The 27,433-nt window shown below is 40.8% G+C and overlaps 1 protein-coding gene across 2 annotated transcripts in view; it reads left to right on the top strand.

The window, feature by feature from the left end:
• The first annotated feature begins 3,170 nt into the window (after positions 1-3,170).
• The window catches only part of GPATCH2L (G-patch domain containing 2 like), a 56,176-nt gene continuing 31,913 nt past the window's right edge, over positions 3,171-27,433 (top strand). For both annotated transcript variants that reach the window (XM_054567234.1, XM_054567235.1), the window contains exons 1-3: positions 3,171-3,243; positions 5,421-6,092; positions 23,397-23,461. In XM_054567234.1, the coding sequence (XP_054423209.1) occupies positions 5,431-6,092; positions 23,397-23,461 (727 nt within the window). In that variant the 5' untranslated portion in view covers positions 3,171-3,243; positions 5,421-5,430. The remainder of the gene's footprint in view (positions 3,244-5,420; positions 6,093-23,396; positions 23,462-27,433) is intronic.

Genomic DNA, 27,433 nt, shown 5'->3' with positions numbered 1-27,433 from the left:
ATTCCTACTGATCCTCAGGCCACCTTTCACTCCCTCCTGACAGTTACTATGATGATGATCTACACCTTTCCCAGCCAGTTTCTCCTCGATATTTCCTGTCAGTCCAGCCCATATCCCTGCTCATGGAGCAGCATTGACAGATTCAATGTTCTATCTCTGACCCTGTCCAAAGGAAGCAAAGGGAGGGCTTGTGGGACTGTGTTTATAAAGTGCCCAGTAGCGTCCGATCATGTCCTAGGCCTCCACATTCACTCACCACTCAGTCACTTATCCAGAGCTACTTCCAGCCCTATAAGTTCCATTCATGGTAAGTTCCCTATATAGGTGTACCATTTTAAAAATCTTTTGTGCTATATTTTTACTGTAGCTTTTCTATGCTCAGATATGTTTAGATACACAGACACCAATGTGGTACAATTGCCTACAGTATTTAGTACAGTAACATGCTGTACAGGTTTATAATTGAGCAACAGGCTACATTATATAGCCTAGGTGTGTAGTAGGCGGTTGCATCTAGGTTTGTGTAAGTGCACTCTGTGATGTTTGCACAATGATGAATTGCCTAATGACACCTTTCTCAGAATGTATCTCCATCATTAAATGACGTATAACTATACTCTTTTATCATCTAACTTAATTTTCTATGCATTTCTCAGACAGTCCCTGGCACACTGGTGTTCCATAAATTCTAATTTTCCTTTCTGGACCCTCCACAAAGTCAGGGTGAGCAGCCCTTTTATGACACTTCCCCATTCCCCACAACGAGTTGCAGCTTGACCGTCCTGGCCTAGCTGTACTATCCGGAAGAGTGGCTGCCTGCCGAGATGAGGCCAATTGTAGAGAGAAAGCAAAAAGAGGAAGGCTTGGGGCAAGAATACTGTAGAAGTGGAATCCATGACATTTAATTAGACGAAGAGGTATAAAGAAGAAGCAGGAACTAAAAATGGCCTTGAAGCTTTTCACCTGGGTGAGACTTCAGGATAGGGATGGCATTTTCCAAACAATGGAGCAGGGGCAGATTTGAAAGGGATTGTGGAAAAAAAAATAAAGTTGTTTTTTCCCCCCATCTTAAAATGGAGATGCTGGTGGAGTCATCAAGTGGCGATGTCTTGCAGAAAACGGAAAATGAATGCTGGATTTCAAGAAATATGAGTGCTTTCAGTGCTGGTAGAGGCCACCGACACCAAGGAAGCCGAGAGGGTTTGTGGGGGAGAACTTCACTGAAGCAGAAAAGAAGGCTGATGGCTGTGGACACCTTTGAAGTATTTCCATCTGTCTGTCCTGGGGGAGCCACAGATTCAGCATGTCCGCAGTGGAATTAATCATCTTCCCACTTCTTGTCTTCTCTAGTGTGCCAATGGCACCCACCACACCCTTAGTCACTCTGGCTCGAAAGCTCAGTCATTCAAACCTCCTACCTTAATTCTTTTCACACTAAGTTTCTCCTAACGGAAATTCTGAAAATCCATAAAAGCAACAGATCATAGATACAGTCTTTTATAATGGAACGACTCTGTAGTGTGTCATGCTGGTCATATTCCTATGCAAGTATGGATTTAATTTTCTTTATACATGATTAGAGTCATACTCTACATTTTTAAACTGACAGTTTTATTGAAGTATAACAGTCGGAAGAAATGTATGCAATCAGAAATTGATGAGGTCATGTCATTAAATATTCTCCCACAATTTTAAAGGGTTCAGAGGTATTCCATCCCATAGATGTACCATAATTTAGATAAGTAACCACTGTTGTAGGCTTTCTGGCTTTTTTCTAGTCTTCTCACCTCTCCCTCCACAATGCTGCAAAGACAAATTTACCTGTATTTAACATTTTGGTGTTCATTTCCAATTTTTGCTTAGAATAAAATTCCTAGAGACTGAATTTCTGGGTTAACAGGCCTGTGCATTTTTAAAATAAGCTTTTAATTTTAGAGTTGTTTTAGGTCTGCAGAAATTATGAAGGCTCTACAAATCATTCTTATATAGCCCTTACCCACTTTCCCCTATTATTAACATCTTTAGCTGCGCAAATTAGTATTGCACATTTGTCACAATTAATGAACCAATAGTGAGATATTATTATTAACTAAAGTCCATACTTTATCCAAATTTCTTTACTTTTCACCTAATGTCCTTCTTGCTGTTCTAGTATCCCATCTGCGATACCACATTACATTAAGTTGTCATGTTGCCCTAGGCGCCTCTCAGCTGTGACAGTTTCTCAGGCCGTCCTTGTCTTTGATGACCTTGATAATTTTGAGGAATATTGGTCAGGCATTCTATACAGTGTTCCCCAATTGGTGTTTGTCTGATTTCCTTTTAATGATCAGACTGGGGTTGTGGGTTTGGGCAGGAAAGAGATAAAATACCACTCTTATCGTATGTAGTCCACATACTGTCAGCATGATTTATCACTGTAGATGTTAACCTTGATCACCTGGTTGAGGTTGTGTTTCTCTACTATAGAGGTACTCATTTTCCCCCTTACTGTACTCTTTGGAGTGACTATGCACAGACCATATTTAAGGAGTCTGGAGTTGCACTTCAGGGTGGAGTATCTACATAAATCATTTGGAATTCTTCTGCACTGGAGAGTTAACTGTTCTTTCCACTTACTAATTTATTCATATCACTATTCATATCATGACCTTGTATCAGTATGTACTCATAGATACTTCTTTTATTCTTTAGTTATAATCCAGTAGCGCTTAACTTGTTTTGTTGCTGAAGGCATGTGTATTTTTAATACCCTGAGTTACTCACTGCAAAGCTACCGTGACAAAACTTGTACCACCTCAAACGGTTAAAATGAAGATCCTCTTCCTTGCAACTTCACACACACTTTATAGGAAAAAATGTAGGTCAGCAAGAAAAGACAAAATCTAAGATCCTCCGTAGCGCCCAATTTCCTGACCAAGATGAGGCTAGAATAGGGGTGACCTTGCCCAAACAAGCCTCTAACCCACTGCTTTGCGCCCCCCGCCCCGAATTGCGGCCCCTTCGGGCTCCCACTTGGGTACTCTGGCTTGCCCTTGGCCCCGCCCTACTTGGGGCGGAAGTAGGCGCGGTAGCGGGCCGGAAGCGCTGGACGGGGGCGGGCCCTCTCGCACAGACAGCACCTCCCACTCCACCACCAGCCCACCGCTCCGGCCCAGACCGGAAATGAGGTCAGAGGAGGACACTTCGGCTGGGAGACTCGGCCCCAAAAGCGGTGGCTGTTGGAGGTGTCTGCGACAGCTGGTGAGGGGGAGATGTGGGTTGAGAGGGTCGGGGTTCAGGGGGCCGGCGCCAGCGGGGCTCTGGGCCGTGGCTGAGTGGACGGAGACCTCATGTTGTCGCGGCGGCCGGCGGGAGGGGCGAGAGTCACCGGGCCTTGCTTTTTAGGGCCCATCGCCTCTGTCCCGTGGGTCGAGAGTCTGGCGGTATCTTGGGCAACAGTCACCTCCTCTTCTTTTTGGCTCTTTTGGGCCGGTGAGAGCGCGAGGGCTTGGTGTCCACAGCCGTGGTCGCCCTAGTCCTGGGGGCGGGTCGGGGCGTTGGGGAGAGTCTTTCGAAACACGCTTTTTTCCTTTCACACGTGTGGCCCAGTTGCGACACCTGATCACGGAGAGAGCTCGGTCGCCAGAACTTGCTTTATAGCAGTTTCTCTCCTGGTGTGACTGACCCCTACCCCGGGTGAGCACAAACGAGAAGCTGCCTCCTGCCTTTCCTCCGCCCCCTGCCTTTCCCTCCGCCCCCAACCAGGTCTCTTCCCCCTGCGACCTCGCGCCTCTTTTCTGCCAGTTTCCTGCCAGTTTCCCCTTTTCCTTTGCGTGGGTCAGACAGCCTTTCCTCTCCCCTAGTGCTTGCCTGGACCTGAGGGTCCCCTTGCACTGTGCCTCGGAGACTGGAGGTGTGGGGATCCCAGGGTTCTGTCACCTTCTTTTTGAATTACAGTCTCGGAGGCAGGCAGAGATTCTGCACAGGGAGTTGTTTGGTAACTTAGTTCCATATTAAAGTTTGTACAGTTCTGCCTGAGTTTTTAAAGCAGTAGTACTTTATTTGGGAAGGAGATTTAGACTATTTTGGTCTTAGGGACAGTTGTCTCCCAAACCCCAGTCAGAGCATTTTAAACTATTTATTTTCCAAAGGGAACTAGTCGTTTTTTGTACATCTTTGGCTTTTGACACTTGGAATAGTTTTGTTTGGTTGGTAGTTTGGGGACTAAATGTCTCCATTTCGGTCACCGATGTGGCAGATAGGCCAGCGGACTATTTTCCAGACTTTGAGTTCTTGGCACTGAGACAGCATGAAAATAGGTTTTAGAAAGTCCTTTAAACACTGTAAACTGCGTGAATGGAATTTCAGTCAGAGAGGGGCGCCAGTCAGAGATTGAAGCTCTAATGATGGTCTTGAAAAACAAAGGCTGGAGAGAAAGTGCTAATTTAATATGTATTTAATAGGTGTTGTATAAATTATATTAGACATTTCCGTTTAAAAGGGCATTTTGAAAATTGATGTTTACTACTTGCATCCCTTTGAAGGTTTGCCTCTGAAGTGATCTCTGAAGTACAAGGGTTTGGCATGAATGAGTAGAAAAGTGGGAAATTTAGGAAAGCCATTAGCAGAAACGTTAAGAACTTCACCCATCCCTGTCATTGCAGCCTCAGTTATATCCTGTTTTTGTGTGATGGCCTAGCATAAAAGCCATGATTAGGATGATCACTTAATTTTCGAAGGATAGGAGGAGAGTTTAAAAGTTGCTAATTATTAAAAAATATGTGACTCTTATGAGGTTCTTTACCAGCTAGCCTCCAGGTGGTAGTTGGGAGCAGAATGGGTGTAAATTTGGTGGGGTTTTTTTTTCCCATTCAGAGTGCAAATTCTTGGGTCATTGAAACTGCAAGCAGTCTTCCTTAAAGTTTGTCAGTAAAGTTGTCTTTCTGTTCTCTTCCACAAGCATTCTCATCAGTGAGACCTCAGAGCATAAAACAGTCCTTTATCCATGGTTTTGAAGTTGAGTGTTTTTCTGCTGCTGTCTCATGAGACATTTTCTTATTTATTCATTTATTTATTTTTGGATTTCATCGTCAGGTAATTTAGTGATAAGTTTAATTGGGGAAAAGTGGGACAAATTTATTCCCCTGAGTTTGGTTTTTTTTTTTTTTTTTTTTTTTTTTGCTAATATCCCAGTTGTCATCTGGTGAGTTTTTGTGCTTAAAAACATGTTGACTTCAGGCATTGAATAAGGGCCAACACCTGTTTTCAGTGGCTAGAGCGAGCATCGAGTAGGATTCTAAGTGTGGCCAGATGAAGGATGACTGTTTCCTTTAGATAGGGTGGAGTCTGCAGTGCCATGAAGTATTTTGTCAATGTATTCTAAAACAACAGAACCTATTCAGGCTCTCTCTCTTCTTTTTTTGAACTTCTTTTGGCAGATGTGGCCTCATGGATGAGCTGGTACATGACTTAGCCTCGGCCTTGGAGCAGACGTCTGAACAGAATAAGCTTGGTGAGCTGTGGGAAGAGATGGCCTTGAGCCCTCGGCAGCAGAGGCGGCAGCTTCGCAAACGGAGAGGCCGGAAGCGCCGTTCAGACTTCACTCACCTGGCAGAGCATACCTGCTGCTACAGTGAGGCCTCTGAGTCCAGTCTGGATGAGGCCATTAAGGACTGTCGAGAGATGGCCCCAGTCACCAATTTTAGTGACTCCGATGACACCGTTGTAGCCAAACAGCACCCAGCTCTAAACACCATTGTTAAGAGTAAGCAACATTCTTGGCATGAATCTGACTCCTTTACTGAAAATGCACCTTGTCGACCACTCAGGCGCAGGCGGAAGGTGAAGCGAGTGACATCAGAGGTGGCTGCCAGCCTTCAGCAGAAGCTCAAGGTATCAGACTGGAGCTATGAGAGAGGGTGTAGGTTCAAGTCTGCTAAGAAGCAGCGTTTGTCACGCTGGAAGGAGAATACTCCCTGGACCTCGGCAGGCCATGGATTGTGTGAATCAGCAGAAAATAGGACTTTTCTAAGCAAAACAGGAAGGAAAGAAAGGATGGAGTGTGAAGCAGATGAACAAAAACAGGGCTCTGATGAGAACATGTCAGAATGGTGAGCTTTCTCTTACTTAGACAAAGATTTTCCTGATTAATTTGACCCAAAGTACAAATCCACAGTGTTGATGAAATCAACTTTCTTTCAAGGCAGCCACTGTAATATTGACTTTGTAGCTCTCCTTTAACCAATCAGCTAGTGGTTAGTTTTTAAAGAACATTCATGATTTTATCTCCCTATGCAAGAAAGCTATAATGTAATGGAAACACATTTGTTTCTAAAAATTGTTTAAAACTTGTGCACCAAATGCATAACCAGAATTTTATTTTAAAAAGTTTGCTGCCGTTCATGCCATGTAGTTCATACATAGGTATTGTTCTCTAGAACCAGGGTCTCAGCAGAGGCCGGTGCATATGTGTGTGTGTATTATAAATGCTGGTGCCAGGTGCATGGAGTGTGTAAATGTTCCTGGCACTGCCTTCACCTGTTAAGAATCATGGCTTTAGATATTTCTGAGCTATGATTCCGTTTTCTGCTGCTTATAGTTTAACTGTATTGAGTTTATTTTTTATGGCTGTGACATTCAAATGGTCTAAATACATGGAAGGCTTTGAAACCGACGATACTGAGTTCCATTAGTCTTACGTCAAATGTCATTGAGCCAGAAAAATTTGTCTGTAATGGGTGCATGTTTATAACGTCAGTGTGGGTTTTTTTGTTTTTTTTTTTTTTACATTTCGGATAGTTCTAGGATCACGGAAACTCCCCGGCTTGATACTTTAATATTATTATTAATAGTAACATATGGTCCGTTTCCCAATGGTGATGCTGCTGGTGTTTTAGATGGCCAGTTCTTTGTGGTGAGGCACCATCCATGCCTTGCAGGTATTTGGAATTTCTCCATTTGTCCCACCACCTCTTCATAGTATCAAACCAAATGCCTCCGTAGGTGCTTGATAGGTGGGTTGAGTGACTGAGAACCATTGTATTGTATTAATGATAATACTAGTTAGTATTTATGAAGCACTGTATGCCAGGCACTATATTATTGTGCATAACATACATTCTTATATAATGTTCACAACTCCACTGTATTGTGGTATTATTTGTTACTATTTGTATTTTATAGAAGAAGAAGTGGAGGCTAAGAGTGGTTAGATGATTTTCCCAAGGTTGCAAAACTGGAAATCACGCCTAGTTCCAAAGCCCGTACTTAACCATCATGTTTCCCACCTTTCAACTTTGCCTTTTCTGTGGCTTTTTTTCTCTCATCTTCTACAGCCTTAGGAGGTATGACCTTAGGACTTTGCTTTGGAAGTTTGCCTGAAAAACAAAGACAAATCTTGGCAACTCTGAGGTGAGGCTATGTCAGTAACAGGAAAAGCTTTGTAGGTCTGTATGCCTGTTCCTTTCATGGGTGGTTTTTAATCCAGCGGCACAACTAGGTAGGCTTATAATTTTTTTTTTTTTTAAATTTTCCTCTAATGTATGTTCCAAGGCCTATTTATCCAATTTTTAGATTATAAAGATTTTTTCCCTGCCCTGGCTGTTGTGGCTCAGTGGATTGAGCGCCAGCCCGTGAACTGAAAGGTCGCTGGTTCTATTCCTGGCCAGGGCATGTGCCTGGGTTGTGGGCCAGGTTCCCAGTTGGAGCGTGCGAGAGGCAACCGATCGATGTTTCTCTCCATGTCTCCCTTCCTCCCCCTCTCTCTAAAAATAAATAAAAATAAAATCTTAAAAAAAATATATTTTTCCCTCATCATGCTATTTTTAATTAAACAAGCAATACTTAGTCAACTGGTAGCCTTTCACAGTGTTGAAACCCTCAGTTGAGGTGGTCAAGGTTGTTTCAATATTGAGCACACATACCAAATAATAACCTTAACTGTTGAGAATGGCAATTTTAAGGATAGCTTATAGCTTTTTGGGGTGGTAGCTTGTGTATATTTCTTCCCAAGGATTTCTCATTAAATTATGACACAAACGTGTGAGTGAGAGAGACTGGTAACTCTGTCTGCTGTCGGGTAATAGCCCATGTCTGGTTCCAAATGCAGAGCCTATAATCTAGCAGTGAGACACTTTGGACTTTTGGTCCCATCTTACTCAGTCTATTGCACATTACAGGCAGGCTGTGATAACATACGTTCTAGTTATAGATCCTGAGAGCCTGGGTAAATTGAAGTAGGCAACGATTCTTATGGAATTTCTTACTCTTTTCTCAAATTGAGGGGACCTTTTTTCTCCCCTTGGACTACCTCCCTGGTCTATGACTTCAGAGTTTTTTCCAATAATGTGGATGCCAAAGTCCTTGCAGCTGGCTAGGAGGAAGTAATGAGTAGAGCAGCAGCAGAAAGAGAAAAAGAAAAGTTCTTTAGAATCTGATTATTTAGGAGTCTTAAATTTGCCTTGATTACGATGATTCATCTGTAGTTACAAACAGAAGTGCTTTCTATTTTTCCCCCTAAATCTATTCGATGAGGAAAGAGGGGTAATTCTTACTTATTCTTTAATAATATGCACATTATGTTCAGCCTCTCAACAGTAAAGTGGACCTAAAACTCTTTTACCCTCAATTATTAAGCACACCTTATAAGCAGGAGTAGCATTAGAGTGTGTTTAAGTAGGTAATGGTGTATGATTTGGATATTATACTGTTGTGGTGAGTTGATTCCGTCAAAATTTTTTTAGTTTTTCTGCATTAAAAGAACTTCCAAGGATCCTCTTGGTTACTCTTTTCATACATTTGCTTGGATGTATCAGTTTATTCATAGATCAAAGTGTAGAACTTTACTTTTCATCGGTGTTGAGGGTTGTCAGTATATATGATCCAACTTGTAAAATCATTAGGATGAATTGATCATTTAGCTTAGCCTAGCCAGTGCATAGAGTTCTTATAAAAAGTATGTAGTAGGTGCTTTAGGTTTGAAAATGTATGTCTCAATTAGAGGAATTTATTTCTAATTTCCTTAAATTCATTCTGCTAACGAAACCTGGAGTCTTTTTAAGTATAACCAATACTTCTTTTTGCTTTTTCTCTTTCTGTTCTTCTGTTCTACGCCAACCAATCCCTTGGGTTCTGAGGAACTAAAATTGGTTATGATGTAATAGTGTTCTTATGCCTGCAGAAAGATCAGTGATAATTTTAATAATTTTTTGTGCACGTGTGTTCCATTCTAAAGTGGAATAACTCATTTGTAAAGTTACTTTCTACTGATCTTTATTCAGATTGCCTATATAGCAGTTATCAATTAGGTGATTCATAGCCTAATTTTTACTCTATTCTCCACTAACACATCATTCGCATGTTCTCTTTGAATATGGTTTAGCTTCTTTTCTTTCATAAGTGAATTGGTTTGGTGATGGCCTGAGGTTGCAGTCAGGAGCCTTCCTGTGGTGATGTATTAGAGGTGGATTTTACAGGAAAGAAAATATTCCTTTCTCTTGGAAGGCAAGTGACAGAGATAGAGTGCTAAACCTTCCCCCTCCTTTTCCAGCCCGAACTGACCTTCTGCGGCCCCGTGGTGCCTCTTGTTTTCTTATTTTTATAGAAAATCAATATCCCTTCCGACACAAACAATAGCTCAGAAGCAAGAATAAATGGCAGAAAGCTGAGATCTCTGTCTATCACCGCTCACTTTAACTCCCCCAAAGTCTTTAATTATGAGCGGGCTTTGCTCCAGGTGTTTCCAACAGTGAAATTGCTAAATGAGGACCATTTTAACCAAAGATTGGGAGATCAATAACATTCTATAGCAGTAGCTTGTTGGATCAATAGCATTCATTATTTCATGGTTAAGGTAAGTAGCCTCCTTTGCAAGTGGAGGTCATTAATCAGGGGTTACTGGAGCTGTGGAAAAGAATGCATGTGGTAGATTGCAGATATTCTGTTTTCTGTTTTGTAAATAGGGGTGCTGACCAACAGTATATTTACTGTTGTTGCAAATGATACTCTTGCGTTTGAGAGTATTGAATAGCTAGCATAGTGTGTTTATATAGATTTAGTTAAATTATGCTAGTACATCATTCGGAACAACGGGAAAAGACAACTTGGGAGGTGGATTTGATACTATTGTTTTGGAGGAGCTATCTCTTGGAAGAAATGTCTACCTCTTGAAAGAAACACTAGGATTATCCTCTGTGGCTCCAGAGAAGGGAACTAAAGATGCATAGACAGTAAGTGCAGAGAGTTAAGTGTTGCCTCAGTATAAGATAAAACATTATAAAAATTAGAACTCTGTAAAAACAAAGTGACCTCTTTCACTGGGTAGTGGTAGATCACTAGTGGGATTCAGGCTGGGCTTGGTGACCACTTACTGTGTTATGGTGAAGGTGGAGAGTTTGAACGGAATGGCCTCTGAAGTCCCTGCAACACTGGGGTTCTATCATTCTTTTCAGTCACAACCTCCTTCCCATCACTGAACTTCATTTTTTAATCAAGCATCTGATAAGTAGCCTCCACTGTTCACCAAAATACTTAAAAAGGCATAAAACATTGCACACTCCCATTACCAGAAACTAGGACTTCGAGTCGGCTTATTTCCAAGATTTCCCCGCACTGCAAGGCTGGTAGAACTGCCCTGGAGACCTCCTCAGCAGCGCTGAGCCTGCCCTGAGGGTGGACACTGAGGCCCTGCATCTTTCTCTGTAGTCAGCCCTTGGTTCAGAAATGCAGGGTGCACTTAGAGCAGAAAATTGAGCAGCTGCAATTTGAGCCAGAGTGGTGTTCCATCCTTGACTTCCCAATCATTACCTTTAGGTTTCTGTTTGTAACTCTTGGGTAGCGAATCTTACTGTTTTCTTTGTGTTTATTTGTGTTTGAGGGTAGGAGAAGGCAGTCACAACATATTGAGTCTTAGGAAATACAGTCTCCAAAAATAAAGTTTACCATTGGCATGGGCAGAGAAGGGAGAAGCACTCACAGTGGAGCGTTCTGAAAATTGTAGTGTTGTGTATGCCGTCATTTATTGCAGACTCCTGAAATGGGGTCAGAATCAGGCAGTGAGCTTTAGGAGATCCTGTCTATCCTAACATAGCTGTATGAGAAAAAAGCCTGCCAATGACACTGGGAGTTAGTCTAAGGGTCTGCACATTCTCTTGGCCACTGTAGGTGTGAGAAGAGCATGTTACTACCATGTCCAAGGGAGTATAGAATGGGATTAAAGGTAATTTACACACTTTTTCTGCTGGCAAATACCAGATTCCAGGTAAAGCAGTTCTCAACAAGAGGTCTTTGAACAAGTTATGCAGAATAAAGAAACGTGAACATCACCCTGAAAGTTCAGAGGAAGAATACATCTTTGAAAATGATTGCCAGTGGAAACCAACAGAACATTTTAGAAAATCTTCATTAGGATGCAGGAGGTATAATCACTTTGGAACAGGAGCAGTAAGTCATAAGGACAGAAAGGTAGGGCTGTTTGAAAACCCAAATGTGTGGGAGGAAAAACAGTAGGGAAATTTGAAATGTAATTTGAAGTGTTAAAATGAAGGACAGTTCATCCTGCTGAACAATGAGTTGATGATGTGGAAAACTTCAGAATCCCTGCCAAAATGCAGAGGAACTTAAAATGAGAAAGAAGGTGGTAGATATGGAGGAAAGAATAGAGGCCTGACCTGTGAATATATAAATATTCCCAAGGAGGGAACCAAAGCATTGGAATAGAAGAATGATTTTAAAAATAGAACTAAAAAGATAAAGTGTTCCTTAAAAAAAATTAAGTGTAAAGATAAAAAGGGAAAACTAATGAAAATAGACCTGTACCTACATATATCCTGGCAATATTTTTCCACCTGAATGAAACTAAAAAAAACAAACTCATTCATTATGCAGTCTCATAATTTATTATGGGGATAATTTTACAGTTGATGTGAGATGTTTCTCAGAAAAACTCAGTCATGTGTACTTTCAGTCTCAGAGGTCTGATTACGTATGGTTGCAAATGTACTACCTCGACCCAGGAAACTGATGGGGAAAAAATCGAGCAAAGGTGTCATTGGGCAGTGGATCTAGGAGTGGCATATTTTTCTTTGTTTTTCTGAATTCTAAGGCAATTTAAAATGTTTACTAAATACATCATTATTTAATAATGAAATTAAAATGAAAGCTCCTTATTTTATAGCATGTTGCAAGCTGTAAACCCTATCCTGTTTATTTCTTTTTAATTGATTTAATCTTTTATTTTTTTTCCATTACCATTTAGTCCCCTTATACTCACCTCCCCCAGCAATCACCAAACTGTTGTCCACGAGTATGAGTCCTTTTTCCCTTTTTCCTCAATCATTCTGCCCCCTAACTTCCCCCCACCCCCACCTGTCATCCTGCTCTCCGTCCATGAATCTGTCCCTATTTTCCTTGTTAGTTTAGTTTGTTCCTTGGATTCTACGTATAAGTTGAAATCATGTTATTTGTCTTTCTCTGACTGGCTTATTTCACATAGCATAATGTTCTCCAGGTCCATCCATACTGTCGCAAATGGTTGGATTGTCTGTCTCTTCCTCCCTCCTTCCCTCCCTCCCTCCCTTCCTACCTTCCCTCTCTCTCCCTCCCTCCCTCCCTCTCTCGCTCTCTTTTTTATAGCCAAGTAGTATTCCGTTGTGTAAATGTCCCATCGTTGTTTTATCCACTTGTTTGTTGATGGACACATGGGCTGCTTCCATATCTTGGTAATTATAAATAACGCTGCAATGAACATAGGGGTGCTTATGCTCTTTCGAATTAGTGTTTTATGTTCCTTCAGATATATTCCCAGAATTGGGACTGCTGGGTCAAAAGGCAGATCCATTTTGAATTTTTTGAAGAAATTCCATACTGTTTTCCACAGTGGCTGCATGCAGTCTGAATTTCCACCAACAGTGCAAAAGAGTTCCCCTTTCTCCACATTCTCGCCAGCACTCATTGTTTGTTGATTTATTGATGATAGCCATGCTGACCTGCTTGCTTATTTTAAAATTAGATGTAAGAGACACCTTTTGTTTGAGCTACTTAGTTAATAATCTTAAATGAGTAAGGAACCCAGGTGGTAAGTTACTGGTACCAACTTTTGATTATAGATGATAAACTTACTCTGTACCTTCTCAGTTCTCTAGTCAGAGGATGAGCTGTTTTTTCCTGTCAGTTGTGGGAATTTAGAAAGATTTGTTGTACTGAAACTAGAAGCATCTCCCCAGGGCTAGAAGGTAGGAAATTATTTTCAAAAAAGAATTCATAAAGATGCTATATTATTTATTGCTGCAGAAAAAATTGCCCTAAAGCATAGCAGCAAACGTGTAGTCTTATAGTTCCTTAAGTCAGGAACCAGGGAGCAGCTTATCTGGGTGGTTCTGGTTCAGAATCATACTGTTGCAGTCAAATTGTTGGCTGGGGCCAAAGTTGTCTCAAGACTTGACTAGGACTAAAGGGTCCACTTCTAGCTCACTCACAGGGCTGCTGGCAGATCTCATTTTGTTATAGGCTTTTGGACCAAGAGTCTCAGTTTCTTTCCATATGGGCTTCTCCATAGGACTGTTAATAGAGACAGAAAGAGACAGACAGACAGACAGACAGACAGACAATCTCCAGAGTGCCCAAGATGGAAGCCACCCTCATCTAAAACCTGTACTCAGAAGTGACATACCATTACTTCTGCCTATGCTATTGGTTACACAGGCCAACCAGGAAGTAAAATACCAGGAAGGAAGTCGTCTGGGAGTTTGGTTACCAGAGATGGCCACTAGTCTTCTGAATTTTTTTCCTAACTTAGTATGAGGCTAAATTCAGGGATCATTCAGACTAATATTTTCCCAGAACTTATTAGGAGAAGGTTTTTACTTTGGTTTTAGAGGACACGCATTCAAGAACTATAAGGGCAAACAGATATGTATCCCTGAGAGTATATTTTAATTGTGTTTTAAGTAAGTACACTGAAGATAAATGTTTATTTTTTAAACTCAAGATACGCCATGAAGGGGGAGAGCTTTTTTTCTGAGTTCGTAATTAGTTTTCTTGGTGTTCAGCACGTATGATGCATTTTTAGCTGATAAGCAGTAGTCAGAGCACAACTAGGATTTCAGCGGTGCCTGAATATTTTAAGCAGCAAAAAGCAAGGGAATACTTTACTTAGTTCAGTTAATCATTTCACATTTTCAGGAGAATGAAAGTGAGAAGTGCTGAAATTCAAAAGAATCTTAGAGGATTGACTTCAGTAAGTGAGGTGAATTTCTCTGTGCACCAACATGTTTTAACAGCTGTTCAGCCAGTGAATGGGCTTTGGAGATACATTGCCCTGGATCTGATGGTTATTCCCTGTGTAATGTTGGGCAAGTGCTTACCTCTTTCAGCCTCATTCCTTCATCTGTAGTAGGAGGTTGACATAGTTACCTCAGAGTTTTTGGTTACAAGCAATGCAATGTAATAATGAATATAAGGCACTTAGTACTTTGCCTGACCTGTAGTAGAACTCAATAAATGGTATTGCTGGTTTCAATAATTATTAGTAGCCTTCTGTATTAGTAATTTCCCTAATCAACTCAATTCAAGTACCAAATCCCTTTTTGAGACACTTGTAGTTTAGATATTGTTGAGGATAGTGTCTGTCTGTCTGTCTGTCTGTCTGTCTCTCTCTCTCTCTCAACCCAGTGCAGGAAAAAGACTAGATTTCCACTCCCAGACAAGATGGTGGCATAGACAGACATGACTCGCCTCTTTGCACAACCACATCAAAATTACAATTAAAATACGGAACAACCGTCACTTAGAATCATCAGAAATCAAGTTGAATGGAAGTCTGACAACCACGGAATTAAAGAAACCACATCCATCCAGACTGAGCCTTCGAGCTGGTACCATATCTGAGACACAGCAACCTGGCTGACGCTGTCTGCTCCACCTTGGAGATCCCAATTTATGGGCCCATCCAAGCTGTTTTTCCATATGAATGGCTTGTCTTGGCTCAGGATTCACAACTTCCTAAATCCTCTCAAATTAGCAAAGCTGGCCTCAGTGAGCCCCAGGCATGGCACTAGCAGCAGGCAGCCTTGATTCACAGTTTGGCTTCACCTGAGAATCTCCAAGCCCAGCACAAGTGCAGCCATCTCAGATTGCTTTATAGCTCAGGCAGGGTGGCCTCGGGCAAAACACAGGTGAGGTCTGACCTTGGCCAGTACCATCCAGGAAACCCCAGGACCAGTGCTCCCAGTGGACAGACCACATTGGTGCACTACCACCTGGCCCCTGAATAGCTGATCCTCCACAGAAGACAGAGCGGTTGGTGGTCAGTGGTCACAGCCAGTCCTTGCAGCTGACTGGCCTGGGTAAATCCCCCCATTGATCTGCCAACAGCAACCAAGGCTCAGTGACAAGAGGAGGGTGTACTTAGCCCACACCAAGGGTGGACCTCAAGAACCCAGCTTGAGTGATAAGGGAGGCTGTGCCACTGGACTCTACAGGACACCTACATTAGGCCACACTACCAAAAAGCAACCCTGCGTACACAGGGAGGCTGCCAAAACAGAGAGACAAAGAAACATGGCCCAAATGAAAGAACAGATCAAAGCTCCAGAAAAAGAGCTAAATGAAATGGAGACAAGCAATTTATGGCCTGCAGAATTCAGAATACTGGTTATAAGCATGTTCAGGGAACTTAGTGAGGACCTCAGCAGCATAAAAAGATATATTCAGAAATGAAGAATTTACTAATTTAAATAACAATTTACAGGGACACAACAGTAGAATGGATGAAGCTGAGAATCAAATCAATGATTTGGAACATGAGGAAGCAAAAAACAACCTATCAAAACAAGAAGAAAAAAGAATCCAAAAAAAATGAGGGTAGTGTAAGCAGCCTCTGGGACAACTTCAAGAGATCCAATATTTGTATCATAGGGGTGCCAGAAAGCAGAAGAGAAAGAGCAAGAATTTGGAAATCTATTTGAAAAAATAATGAAAGAAATATTCCCTAATTTGATGAAGGAAATAGACATGCAAGTGCATGGAAGCACATGGAGTCCCAATCAAGTTGGACTCAAAGAGGACCAGTCCAAGACACATCATAATTAAAATGCCAAAGGTTAAATAAAGATAAAGAGAGGATCTTACAAGCAGCAAGAGAAACGCAGAGTTACCTACAGAAGAATTCCCGTAAGACTGTCAAAGTTGATTTCTCAAAAGAAACTTTGCAGGCTAGAAGGGATTGGCAAAATACATTCAAAGTCATGAAAAGCAGGGACCTACAGCCAAGATTGCTCTACCCAGCAAAGCTATCATTTAGAATTAAAGGGCAGATAAAGAGCTTCCCAGACAAGAAAAAACTAAAGGAGTTCATCATCACCAAACCATTACTATATGAAATGTTAAAGGGACTTATTTAAGAAGATCAAAAGTATGAATGATAAAATTGCAAAAAATACAAATCTATCAACAATTGAATCTAAAAAACTAAGTAAACAAGAACAACAGACAGAATCATGGATACAGAGTGTTTTGATGGTTGCCATATGGGAGAGGGTTTTGGGGGAAAGGGTGAAGAGGTGAGGGAATTAAGAAGTACAAATAGGTAGTTACAGAATAGCCACAGGGATGTAAAGTACAGTACAGAAAATGGAGTAGCCAAAGAACCTATATCCATGACCCCTGGACAGGAACAATGGTGTGGGGATTGCCGAGGGAGTGGGGGGTACAAAGGGGGAAAAAGCAGGACAACTGTGATACCATAATCAATAAAATATAATTGAAAACAAATACTAGATTTCATAGGCTACATTTTATTTTTCCACTTAAAATGGAAATAGATTCGAGACCCATAGAATTTTTTAATTGAGATATTATTGAGAGTCCCTATAGAATTTAGATTACTATTTTAATAATGTCAGTGAGGAAATTGCTATTACTAGCTTCTAAAATAAAAATATCTGTGCATGTACAAGAATTAGTACTCTAGAAGTAGCTTCCTGATCTTCCATCCTTTGCCTTTGTGTAATGCTCTAGTGTTCATTCACCAAGTGGGTTCACTTGCCTCATATCATCACATCCTCAGAACAGTCCGCCCACATTTTATGCCCAGGGAAATAGTGTTGCAGAGGTAAAGTGACATACCATAAAGGTCACGCAGGGGGAGGCAACAGAGTTTATTTGAATGGGTATGTTCCTATTATGTAACACTTACTGAATGCCTGTTATGTGCCAGGCACTAATGCTAGGCATTGGGGACTTTGAGATGAGCAAGGTACTTACTTTCCTGCCTGGATGAGGCAGAGAAGGGGGATCTGTACAACTCTTGAATAATTTCAGTTCTTCTAGTTTGCCCGAAGATCCAGCTCCCTTCTCATGGTTACCGGGACCTGGAGACCTAAGACTGTTTGAGGCCCTGGCCCAGCCCTGGCAAGGTAGCGACACCTCTACCTAAAGGCTGGCTATCTCCAGTGAAGCGCACAGGCTCTTCTCTGTTCTGGTTTCCCTAAATATGACACCCCTCCATCCCTGCACTTTGTTCACTCTAAGTGAGGGTTCTTAACTTGGTCACTGCTGATGTTTTGGGCCAGATAGTTCTCTGTGGTGAGGGCTGTCTTGTGCTTTGTAGGGTGTTTAGCAGGATCCCTGGCCTTTACTCAGGAGATGCCAGTAGCACATCAGCTCTCCCTAACTCCCTCCAAGCCCTGACAGAAATGGTCCCAGACATTGCTAAATGACCCCCAGCCTCTGTGAGGGCCAAAAATTGCCTCCAGTTGAGAACCACTGCTCTAGATTTTTTCTGGTACTGAGGTTGGGTTTTTACTTCATTGACTCTGCTTTTTCCAACAAACATGAGTTTCAAGTCACAGAACTTTGTAAGACCAAAATGTTGGTCTCTCCTCTAGAATAAAACTACTGTAGTTTAAGAGTTTTTGCTAATATGAAAACAATACCTGTTAATTGCTCACAGCTTGGAAATAAAAGCAGTTCAGATGTAAGCATTATAAAGTTATCGGCAAAATTTAGAATGTTAAGCTAACATTTGCCCTGGAATTAATAAGTGGACAGAGGTATAAACTGTTCTATTAAGCTTGATTCCTATGATAACCTTTGAAAGTGGATGCCACACTCAGTCAGCAGGGCTACTGAGAGGCCTTACATTATAGAGATACCCAGATGGAAAGGTTAGATGGAAAGATGCATGATAAAACAAAACAAAAAGCAAAGTGTTAATTGCAATTATTTAGTGATGGAGTGTAAGTGGTAACTAACTTCTTTCAACTTTTTTGTGTGTTTGAAAGTTTTCATAATAAAATGTAGGGAGAGGAAGCCTCTGGAAGTGCTGGCTAGGTGGACTTTTTACGCTTGTATTACTGCAGTCGGATGTGGTTCAGTTGCTTTTTTAACAGTATCACATATAATAATTAGGTAATACAATTGGCGGTCTGAAATCCAGGCTTTAATTTTTGTGTGTGTTTTTTTAAAATGATGCCTACGCTACTGAATTAAGTGTGGGAACACTTTAGTGAAAACCATTATAGAGAAGTGTGATGTATTATTGCTATTTTTAATCACATAAGTATATCTTTGAGGCATTTTCTGGCTTCTAAAATGGGGTGATTTCCTTAGCATTTACAGTTCAATTCTAGGCTTGCTCCACCCCTTATTTGCAGTGTATTCTTCATTGGAAAGCATTGTTCTCTTACCTTTTCACACACTTGTCCCATAGCATAGACTAAGTTTTTAATAAAATGCATGCATTTAAATTGTGATTGACTTGTTTCTTTTTTTAGTTTTAGTGCTGGTTATTGCAGGGTCTAGTATATGGTAAATAATAAATACGAAGTGAGTGAGTGGAAGTTTAGGAGAAATAGTGGGAGGAATCCTTCCTCCTCATTTTCCTGCTAGAGACTTTTTATTGATTTGGGATTGAATTTTTTGATATATAAATTGTTTGTAGGTTTAATACCTTTGTGCTCCAAAATATTTTAGAAATATTCTAGGAAGATTTTTGTATGTAAACTATTTATGGATTAGAGTCAAGTAAAAACAAGAAGCACAGAAGAGCTCCCCTGGCAAAACCGGGAGGCGCTGATGCCTCCAGGAGTTGCTGCCATTTTAGGAAAAGATGCAGTTTCATTACCCGCTAGTTTTGTGGGCTCTGTCTTGTTAGTTTTCCTGAAGATTAATAAAGGCTGAGTTTCTGTCTTCCTGACTGAGCTTCAGAGGACCACAGTTGACGTGGACACTAGAGGTAGGATCACGTTTTTTTCCTTACAAAAATAAAAATCAGAGCTTCTTTTTCTTGTCTAGTAAAAAGGCTCAGCGCAAAGAAAAGTAAACAAATTTGAAGGTTTTGGAATAGGAGATATATTTAGGGGCCTGGCATCTGTTGACTGTTTTGACCTTGTGATCTACAAAGATGCTAAAAGAAAATTGACTTCACTGAAAAGATAGGAGCCCATTTTTAGCAGAATATTAAACACTGTTTAATTAGCCAAATTAACATTTTACACTTGATTAAATCATTACTAAAATCCTACTAATCTGATTTTTATTTTTTTAAGTACAGTTTACATTCAGTTTTATTTTTATTAGTTTTGGGTGTACAGCATAGTGGCTAGACAGTCATCTACTTTGCAAAGTATCCCCCTTGATATTGCCAGTACCCACCTGGCACCCTACATGGTTATTACAGTCTCACTGATCACATTCCCTATGTTGTTCTTGACATTCCCATGACTATTTTATAACTACCAATCGGTGCTTCTTACTCCCTTCACCTTATTCACGCAGTCCCTCAACGCCCTCCCCTTTAACAACCATTAGTATGTTCTCTGTATCTATGAGGCTGTTTCTGTTTTGTTTATGTTGTTTTTTAGATTCTTCGTGTAAGTGAAAAATTGTATGGTATTTGTCTTTGACTGAATTCACTTAATCTAATACCCTCTAGGTCCATCCCTGCTGTCTCAAATGATAAGGTTTTATTCTTTTTTTATATCTGAATAATATTCCATTGTATATATGTGCTACGGCTTTTTTATACACTAGTCTATTGATAGGCACTTGGGTTGCTTCCATAGCTTGGCTATTGTAAATAGCACTGCAGTGAACATAGGGGTGCATGTATTTTCAAATTAGTGTTTTGGCTTTCTTCAGATATGTTCCCAGAAGTGGAATTGCTGCGTCATAAGACAGTTCCATTGTTAATTTTTTGAGGAACCGCCATACTGCTGTTACACAGTGGCTGCACCAGTCTTTATCCCTACTAACGGTGCGTGGGGGTTCCCTTTTCTCTACATCCTAGCCAACACTTTTTTGTTGATTTATTGATGATAGCCATTATGACAGGTGTGAGGTGATACCTCATTGTGGTTTTAATTTGCATATCTCTGATGATTAGTGATATTGAGCATCTTTTCATTTTTTAAAAAAGATTTTATTTATTTTTAGAGAGAGGGGAAGGGAGGCAGAAAGAGAGGGAGAGAAACATCAATGTGTGGTTGCTTGTCACATGCTCCCTGCTGGGGACTTGGCCCACAACCCAGGCATGTGCCCTGACTGGGAATTGAATCGGAGACTCTTTGGTTCGCAAGCTGGCACTCAATCCACTGAGCCACACCAACCAGGACTCTTCATATGTTTATTGCCCATCTGTATGTCTGCTTTGGAGATGATTTTATTTGAAAATCATAATCTCTGAGCCAGAAATGAAGGAAGGCCACAGCACTGGACAACTTTGGCCTATAACTTAGAAGGGGAAATAATTTGGTTCTACTTTATAGGTAGCACCATATTTTGCATGCTATATCATGGTGTTTATGTGCAAACATGCCATGAGTTTCTGCTATTTTTCCTTTTGGTAAATTATGTTAACAATTTCATACATATCATTAGATTTCTACAGTGCAAGTTCTTCTGAGTGATAGAATCAGCAGGTGCTATCAGATGAAATAGTCATTTCCAGATACTGGTAAGAATGATGATACTTTTAACTAAGAGTTCTCTAAGATATAAATCATTTTCTTGAAGAAAATATGTATTTCCTTTGATCATAATCTTAAAACCTCAATGATAGTTCTGTGATATCATTACCATTACTCTAATTAACTATATATAGAAATTTATAGAAGAGAGTAGTCCAAGAAGTTCTTTCAAGAACAGTGGGTCTCCTTAAATGCCATTGACAAAAATAGAAAATGTACATTGATGGGAAGGGTTTAGGTTACCAACACCCTTCTTGATTCAGCAGATTTCTTTGAGCTTGCCCCTTTTATTTACAATATGAGGAGAGAATGGAATCCATGCGAAAAAAAGATCAAGTTTGCTCTGTATCTTGTAATGCCTACCAGTAGCTGGAAATGAATGGGGATAAGAATTGATAAGACTTTATAATAAAGCAACAGTTTTAATTTTTTAATTGGAAATATTCAAACAGAGGGGACCATAGACATTGCAGGGTAGAATGTGTAATACATGTAGATCAGGGATCAGCAAATTTCCTCTGAAGAGCCAGGTAGTAAATATTTTAGGGCTTTTGGGCAGTGTGTTCTCTTTTGCAATACTCAACTTTGCATTTATTGTGCAAGAGAAGACATGGAGAATATATAAATGAATGAATGTGGCTGTATTTCAGTAAAACTTTATTTATGGACACTGAAATTTGGATTTCATATCATTTCCACATGCCACAGAATATTTTTCTTTTTATTTCACCCGCCCCCCGGCCCCCGCCCTGCCCAACAGCGCTCCTCCTCCCTGCCCAGGGATTTAAAACTGAAAACCATTCTTAGCTCACAGGCCATATAAAAATAGGTAGCTGGCTGTTGTTTGCTAACCCCTAAATCTCAGCGAGACTGCTAGCCAATAAAGAATATAACACGATAGTAGAGTAGAATATCTGTCCCATGGCCTAATGTGCTTTTTAAGCCCTCCTTTGCATCAAGAGGAGTTGAAAATATAAAATTAAGAGGAGTTGAAAATATAAAATTAGCTTTATCTTTGAGGTGAGATGAGAATAATAAAATAGTAATATGAGAGGATGTGTAGTTAAAACTCACTGGAGTTGGACCAATAATGTGCTTAGGAAGTTGCTGAAAACACAGAAACAAAGTCATTAAGTTCAGCAGGCACAGCTCTGCGAACTCACGAGTAGGAAGAACACAGTAGCCTGGGAGGACGCCTTCTGGATATCACTGCAGAGCCCTTTGAAGATTTTAGATCCATCAGAATCCAGGGGAGTAGTTTTGTAAGATTTCTTATAACGACACCTGAGACTATTCCCACGTATATGTAAGTACAGAAGAAAATAAAATGAAAGAACCTTTAAAAAAACTGGTTTTATTGGCTATTGCTTCAACAGAGCTCTTGGATCTGCTATTCAGAGACAAGCTTAAGTGAGTATAGCATTGCTACTTAATTTAACCAACAGTTTTAGGATTTAGTATTGGCAAGATATTTGGACGTATTGCAAAATACAAAATATTTTCAGATTTTTGAGTAGAAATGTAGGTTGGGATTTTGCCAAGCCTTATGCAGCATGGTGAGAATGTTTCTTCATTGCTTTGGCTTCTTCCATCTTCTAGAACAGGTGAAAAAAAGGAAATAGCTTGGAAGGAAACATTCCCAGTCAAGGAAACAGCTAATAGTATAGAGAATAGAGAATTTTTCTTGAACAGGATAAATCATACTTGATGGTTATGTGAAAGAAAAACAGCCTGAGAAGAAGCACGATCAGTTGTTAGCAATAGCTCAGAAAATGAAACTTGCTGGAAAGGATTCTATGGGGCAAAAGTTTTATTTCAATGAGTTCAAATGGAGTTTGTTTTTATATTTTTGTATTTTCCTTTATGAAAGAGTTTTATTGTATATGCTTGATGTGAAGGAAGACAATAAATTTAGAAAATATAACTTGTCATAATGATTTTTTTCCCTGTTCATGGATTTTCGTTTGTTTGCTGTTTTGTAAATGCGGGGGGGGGGGCGAGGGTGGTGAACAAAAAACTTGAGAGATGCTAGATGTCTTAAAGTTGGATAGCTTTATTTAAAACTGATAGTTGATAAAATTTTAAAATAAAGTTGGTAAATTTGTAAATTTATGTTGTTTAATATACAAAAAAAGTTGAGGTTATTTCTATGAGCCTTAATAAATAACTTTCTAATGCTAAACTAACAAAGTGACTTTAAATATTTTTAAAGGTACTTTGAAATAGATTTGTATTTATTTTTAAATTTATTTATTAGATTTTTATTTATAAAAGTTTTAGAATTCTTCTCTTCTTAATAAACTTTCCCCTGTGGCCTAACCATGAAATTTGTATTTTTGATTGACTAATGAAATTAGGGAAACTTTTGATTTGAAAACCAGAAGAATGGCCAGTGCTTTGTATTTGACTGGAGCTGATGTGTTGTCTTTGTTTTACTCTTTTTTCTTTCAGTGAAACCAGCAGTGTGTGTAGCAGCAGTGACCCAGGGCTCTTTACAAATGATGAAGGACGGCAAGGTAATCTTGATCCCAGCTTTAGGGAGGTTTTAATGGTTATAGGAGGGAGTCACTGAGAATATGACGGTTGTCTATAGCAGTGGTTCTCAAACTTTAGGGCATATAGGAGCTGTCTGGGGAACTGTTAAAACTGCAAATTCCTGAACTCCTAGACATCAAGTAGGTTGAGAGTTTGCCCTTGGAATCTGCATTTTTCACAAGCACGTGCTGTGTTTTTTATGCAGATAGCTCAGACTTTGAGAATCATTGATCCAGGGGTTATTGTGTCAAGGATGGGACTTTGGGAAGTTGCTCTTTACTAGAACCCAAAAATACCCTCATGTATTACTCTTTTTTCCGGCTGTTATTTTTATAATCTTAATTATAAATGGTCACAGTGTTCTGGGCGAATATGTTAGAGAAAACATCTTTGTAAAGTTAAAACTCCTGCAGTTTAGCATAGAACACTGTGAATAAAACTGGTGTGTGTTAACTAGAAGTTCTTTATTTTTACTACCTAAACAGTAATTTGAAACTTTGTTCTTGTCCTGTATACTTGCTTAGGGCCACACTATACATCCGTGCACAAATAAGGATTTCATATAGCTCCTTTGGGCTAGTTTTCTTCCTCTAAATAAGGGATCTGTAGATCTCTAAAGTCCCTTCTAGCTCTGAAATCGAATGATTTTTCCCCAAGGGTCAAGTGATTGAAGGGCAGAAGCATGGTGGCTACATGTCTCGATTGATACAGATAGGCTCCCTGGTCACTGAAGGGGTCCTGGCACTGTGAGACTCGGGTCCAAGTCCTGATTTTGGAGAGGCCGTGGGCGGGGGATCTCCCCTGGGCCGCAGAGTCGTGGGCATGGATGGGGCTGTTAGGCTTCCTCCTGTGTGGCGGTTGTGAGCACATTTCTGTTCCTTTCTGCTTCTGAGGGAGTTACGTGGCATTTGAGGTTGTGTGTGTGTGTTTTCCCTCGTAGGTTCTAGCCAGGGTCTTGATTTTTTTTATCTTGTACTGAGAAAGTAGTTGTCTTTCCATGAATGAGCTGGTGCATACTGTTCAGAATTACTCTTTTTCTAGGCTTTTACTGCGATGCTATGGAAGTATCATCATACATCTCTTAAAAGGCTATGATGCGTAATTATGCAGAGGTGCAAGAAAGTGTGGGCCTATTACAACAAATTGTTTTGGGCCTTTGGAAAACCTTTCCACTGATGAGGAATCCTTGGTTTGTCATGAAAGATTGTGGAGTATTCTATAGCCCCGCCTTTCTTTTCTTCTGTTCCTCAATTTCACACATTCTGGTGATATTTTAGAGGCTTAGAGTTCTTAGCACAAAGCACTGTTATTTCCTGCTTCCATGTCTTTGTTTATACTGGTCTCTGCCTGAAATCTCATCCTCACTTTTCCTTGAATGGCTGCTCCTCCACAAACACACGTGTCTCCTTTTGCCTCTCCAGGGCTTATGTATGGGCTACATCAGTAGGTTTTCTTACCCTCATGGGTTTGAGCAGTAGGAGGCATGAGCGGAAGAATGGAGGGAGGGAGTGAGGTGAATGAGATTGGGTATAATAGTCAAGTTTTTATTATGATAATGCTGTTTCACAACCCTAAAATTTCAGTGGTTTTTCACTTTTATTTCTTACTGTGGGGCCAGGGGGTCACCTGAGGTTCAGTTGATCTGGCTCAGTTGGTGTCCAGACTTGCAGTTAGGTTTTGTATCTACTCAGTGCATCTTATTCTGGGTACTAGGCTAAAGAAGCACTGGCTATGTGTCTCAGGGACTTATTATGCCAGAGGACGTGAATGCCATGTGACCAAGCCAGACCATGCACAAACATTTAAAGTTCTTGCTTGAACCATTTGTTAATATTCTACTACCTAAAGCAAGTCAAATGACCAAGGCCGGTGCTGCGGGGTGAGAAATTGCACTCTGCCTTGAGGGGAGGGCCCTGAGGAATCCTGTGGCCGAGGGCCTGGGCGTCTCACTCTGTCACAGGGTGGGGGTGGTGAGGAGGAAACGCAGTCCACCACCTCGGAGTCCCGCGTTCCCTGTGCACCCTCCTGTGCACTGCTGCTTGGCCGTGGCTGCGTTCTGCTGCTGAAGGCCACTGCTCTTGTTGGGCAGCCTTCTCCTATAGCCCCAGCTCGCACTCTGGGCTCTGACACCCACGCTTTCCCGAGCTACTTCAGGCTTAGTGATGGCAAAGACTCCTTGCTGTGCTGGCTGCTGGGGGCTTCCCCAGCCCTTACTGGTTTCTTTCCCTCAGTGCTGTCTGTACCGTTGTTAGTAGTCACTTCACTGAAGTCTCAGTCACCCCATTTCAGTGTGCATGTGTTTCCTGAAGGGGCTCCGAAGGATGCTCTCCCTGTAGGCACCATCTCCCAGAACCCCTACTCTTTCCTTTCCCTGTACTTGTTGCTTTCTTACCACTTGCCATACCACGTCGTTGTTTGTAGATGAGTGTCTTTTCCATTGAAGCTTTTCAAAGTCAGGGAAGTAAAAATAGTTATTTGCAACCACAGTAGGTAACACATTGCCTGGCATGGAGTGAACTCATAGTAAATAATTATTGGGAAGCCCAGTTGAAGGGGAAAATTATCCTTTTTTCCCCTCCAACAGAACTGTACATAGAACCTCAAATTGTAAAACAGCTAAACTGACTCTGGTTAAGACAAGAGCCCGAGGGAGCGATGCGTCGGGAGCCTGGCCCACTGAGCCTCTTCCTTATTCTCTGGCAGCGCTCTTTTGAGGAGCTCCTGCATCAGGCGCCCTCGTGCACCCAGGCTGAAGACTGCGGGTCTAGATGATCTCACAAGGTTGCTTCCAGTTCAGTGAGTCTCTTTTCATATTATCAAAAATCTTGAGTGAATGCTTGAGAACCAAAAACCTTCCATGATAGCTTGCCATTTGTCATCAGAAAACACGGTCTGGCTCAATATATTATTTTAATAAATGGCCTAAAGAATGCTTATTAATAAGAAAGGAATTAATATATTGAAATATAGAGAAACTAATTCTAACACCTGTCTTTAATTCATCTGCGTACATGGTTTGATGCGATGCTTTTAGAGTGGTGGTTCTCAAATGGTGGTTTCCCAGACTAGCTTAGCATCCCTAGGGAACTCATCAGAAATGCAAATTTGTGGTCCTGCCCAAAACGGACTCAGAAACTTTGGGGCTGGGGCCCAGTAGTCTGTGTTTTAACAGCCCCCCTTGTCCTCTGATGCACACTAAAGGTTGAGAACCACTGTCTAAGAGAAAACAGCTGCTGGTGGTGTGCCTTTTTTAAGGGAACACTTTAACCTGTTTGGTGGCAGTATCTGCTACTGTTCACCAGGATGCAGCTTTAATTTCCCCGTGTAGTGATCTCCACAGTGATTTAAGAGCTGTCATTTTCCTGGGTGTTAGTAGCCCATGAATCTAATACTTCATGAGATCAGCATGTCCCAAACAGCTTCCCTGGGATCCAGTACACATTGAAGAGTGAATGCATGATGAGCGCTCTAGATGTTCTTGTAAGAATTTCCATCATCCTTGCTATTTGGAAAGAGGGGTGGTGGTGGCAGACCTAAAGTTACCCATCTTACTCTTTTTTGGCAGGAATAAACTATTGGAAACTGAGATGCTATCATTTCAGCCAATAGAAAGAAGTTTGAACCAGGAGACTGGATATATGGGTCTAGTCTTGACTTTGTCATTATTGAAGAGTATGGCCTTGGGCAAATGATATAACTTCTTGACATCAACTGTGGGGGATTATATTATTTTTCTATGATTAGTTTTTTCCTAGTAGCTTGTATTGCTAGGGTCAAGATGATTTTCTGTCCTATCAGTGAGGTACCGAGGAAAAAACAAGGTATGAATATACATTCTTTATTTACCTATTATGAAAAATGCAAATATAGTACGAAATCTGCCCAGGATCAGCCAGTTTTGAGCTGAGAACCATTTGTGGGCTTTGAATCCCTAAGTTCATTTATACTGCTGA

This window comes from Pteronotus mesoamericanus, unplaced genomic scaffold, assembly GCF_021234165.1.
Source record: "Pteronotus mesoamericanus isolate MK-2021 breed Mesoamerican mustached bat unplaced genomic scaffold, CSHL_Meso_final contig_182, whole genome shotgun sequence".
Lineage (NCBI taxonomy): Eukaryota > Metazoa > Chordata > Mammalia > Chiroptera > Mormoopidae > Pteronotus > Pteronotus mesoamericanus.
The sequence above is the reverse complement of the archived record's forward strand: the minus strand, read 5'-3'. Positions and strand labels throughout refer to the sequence as shown.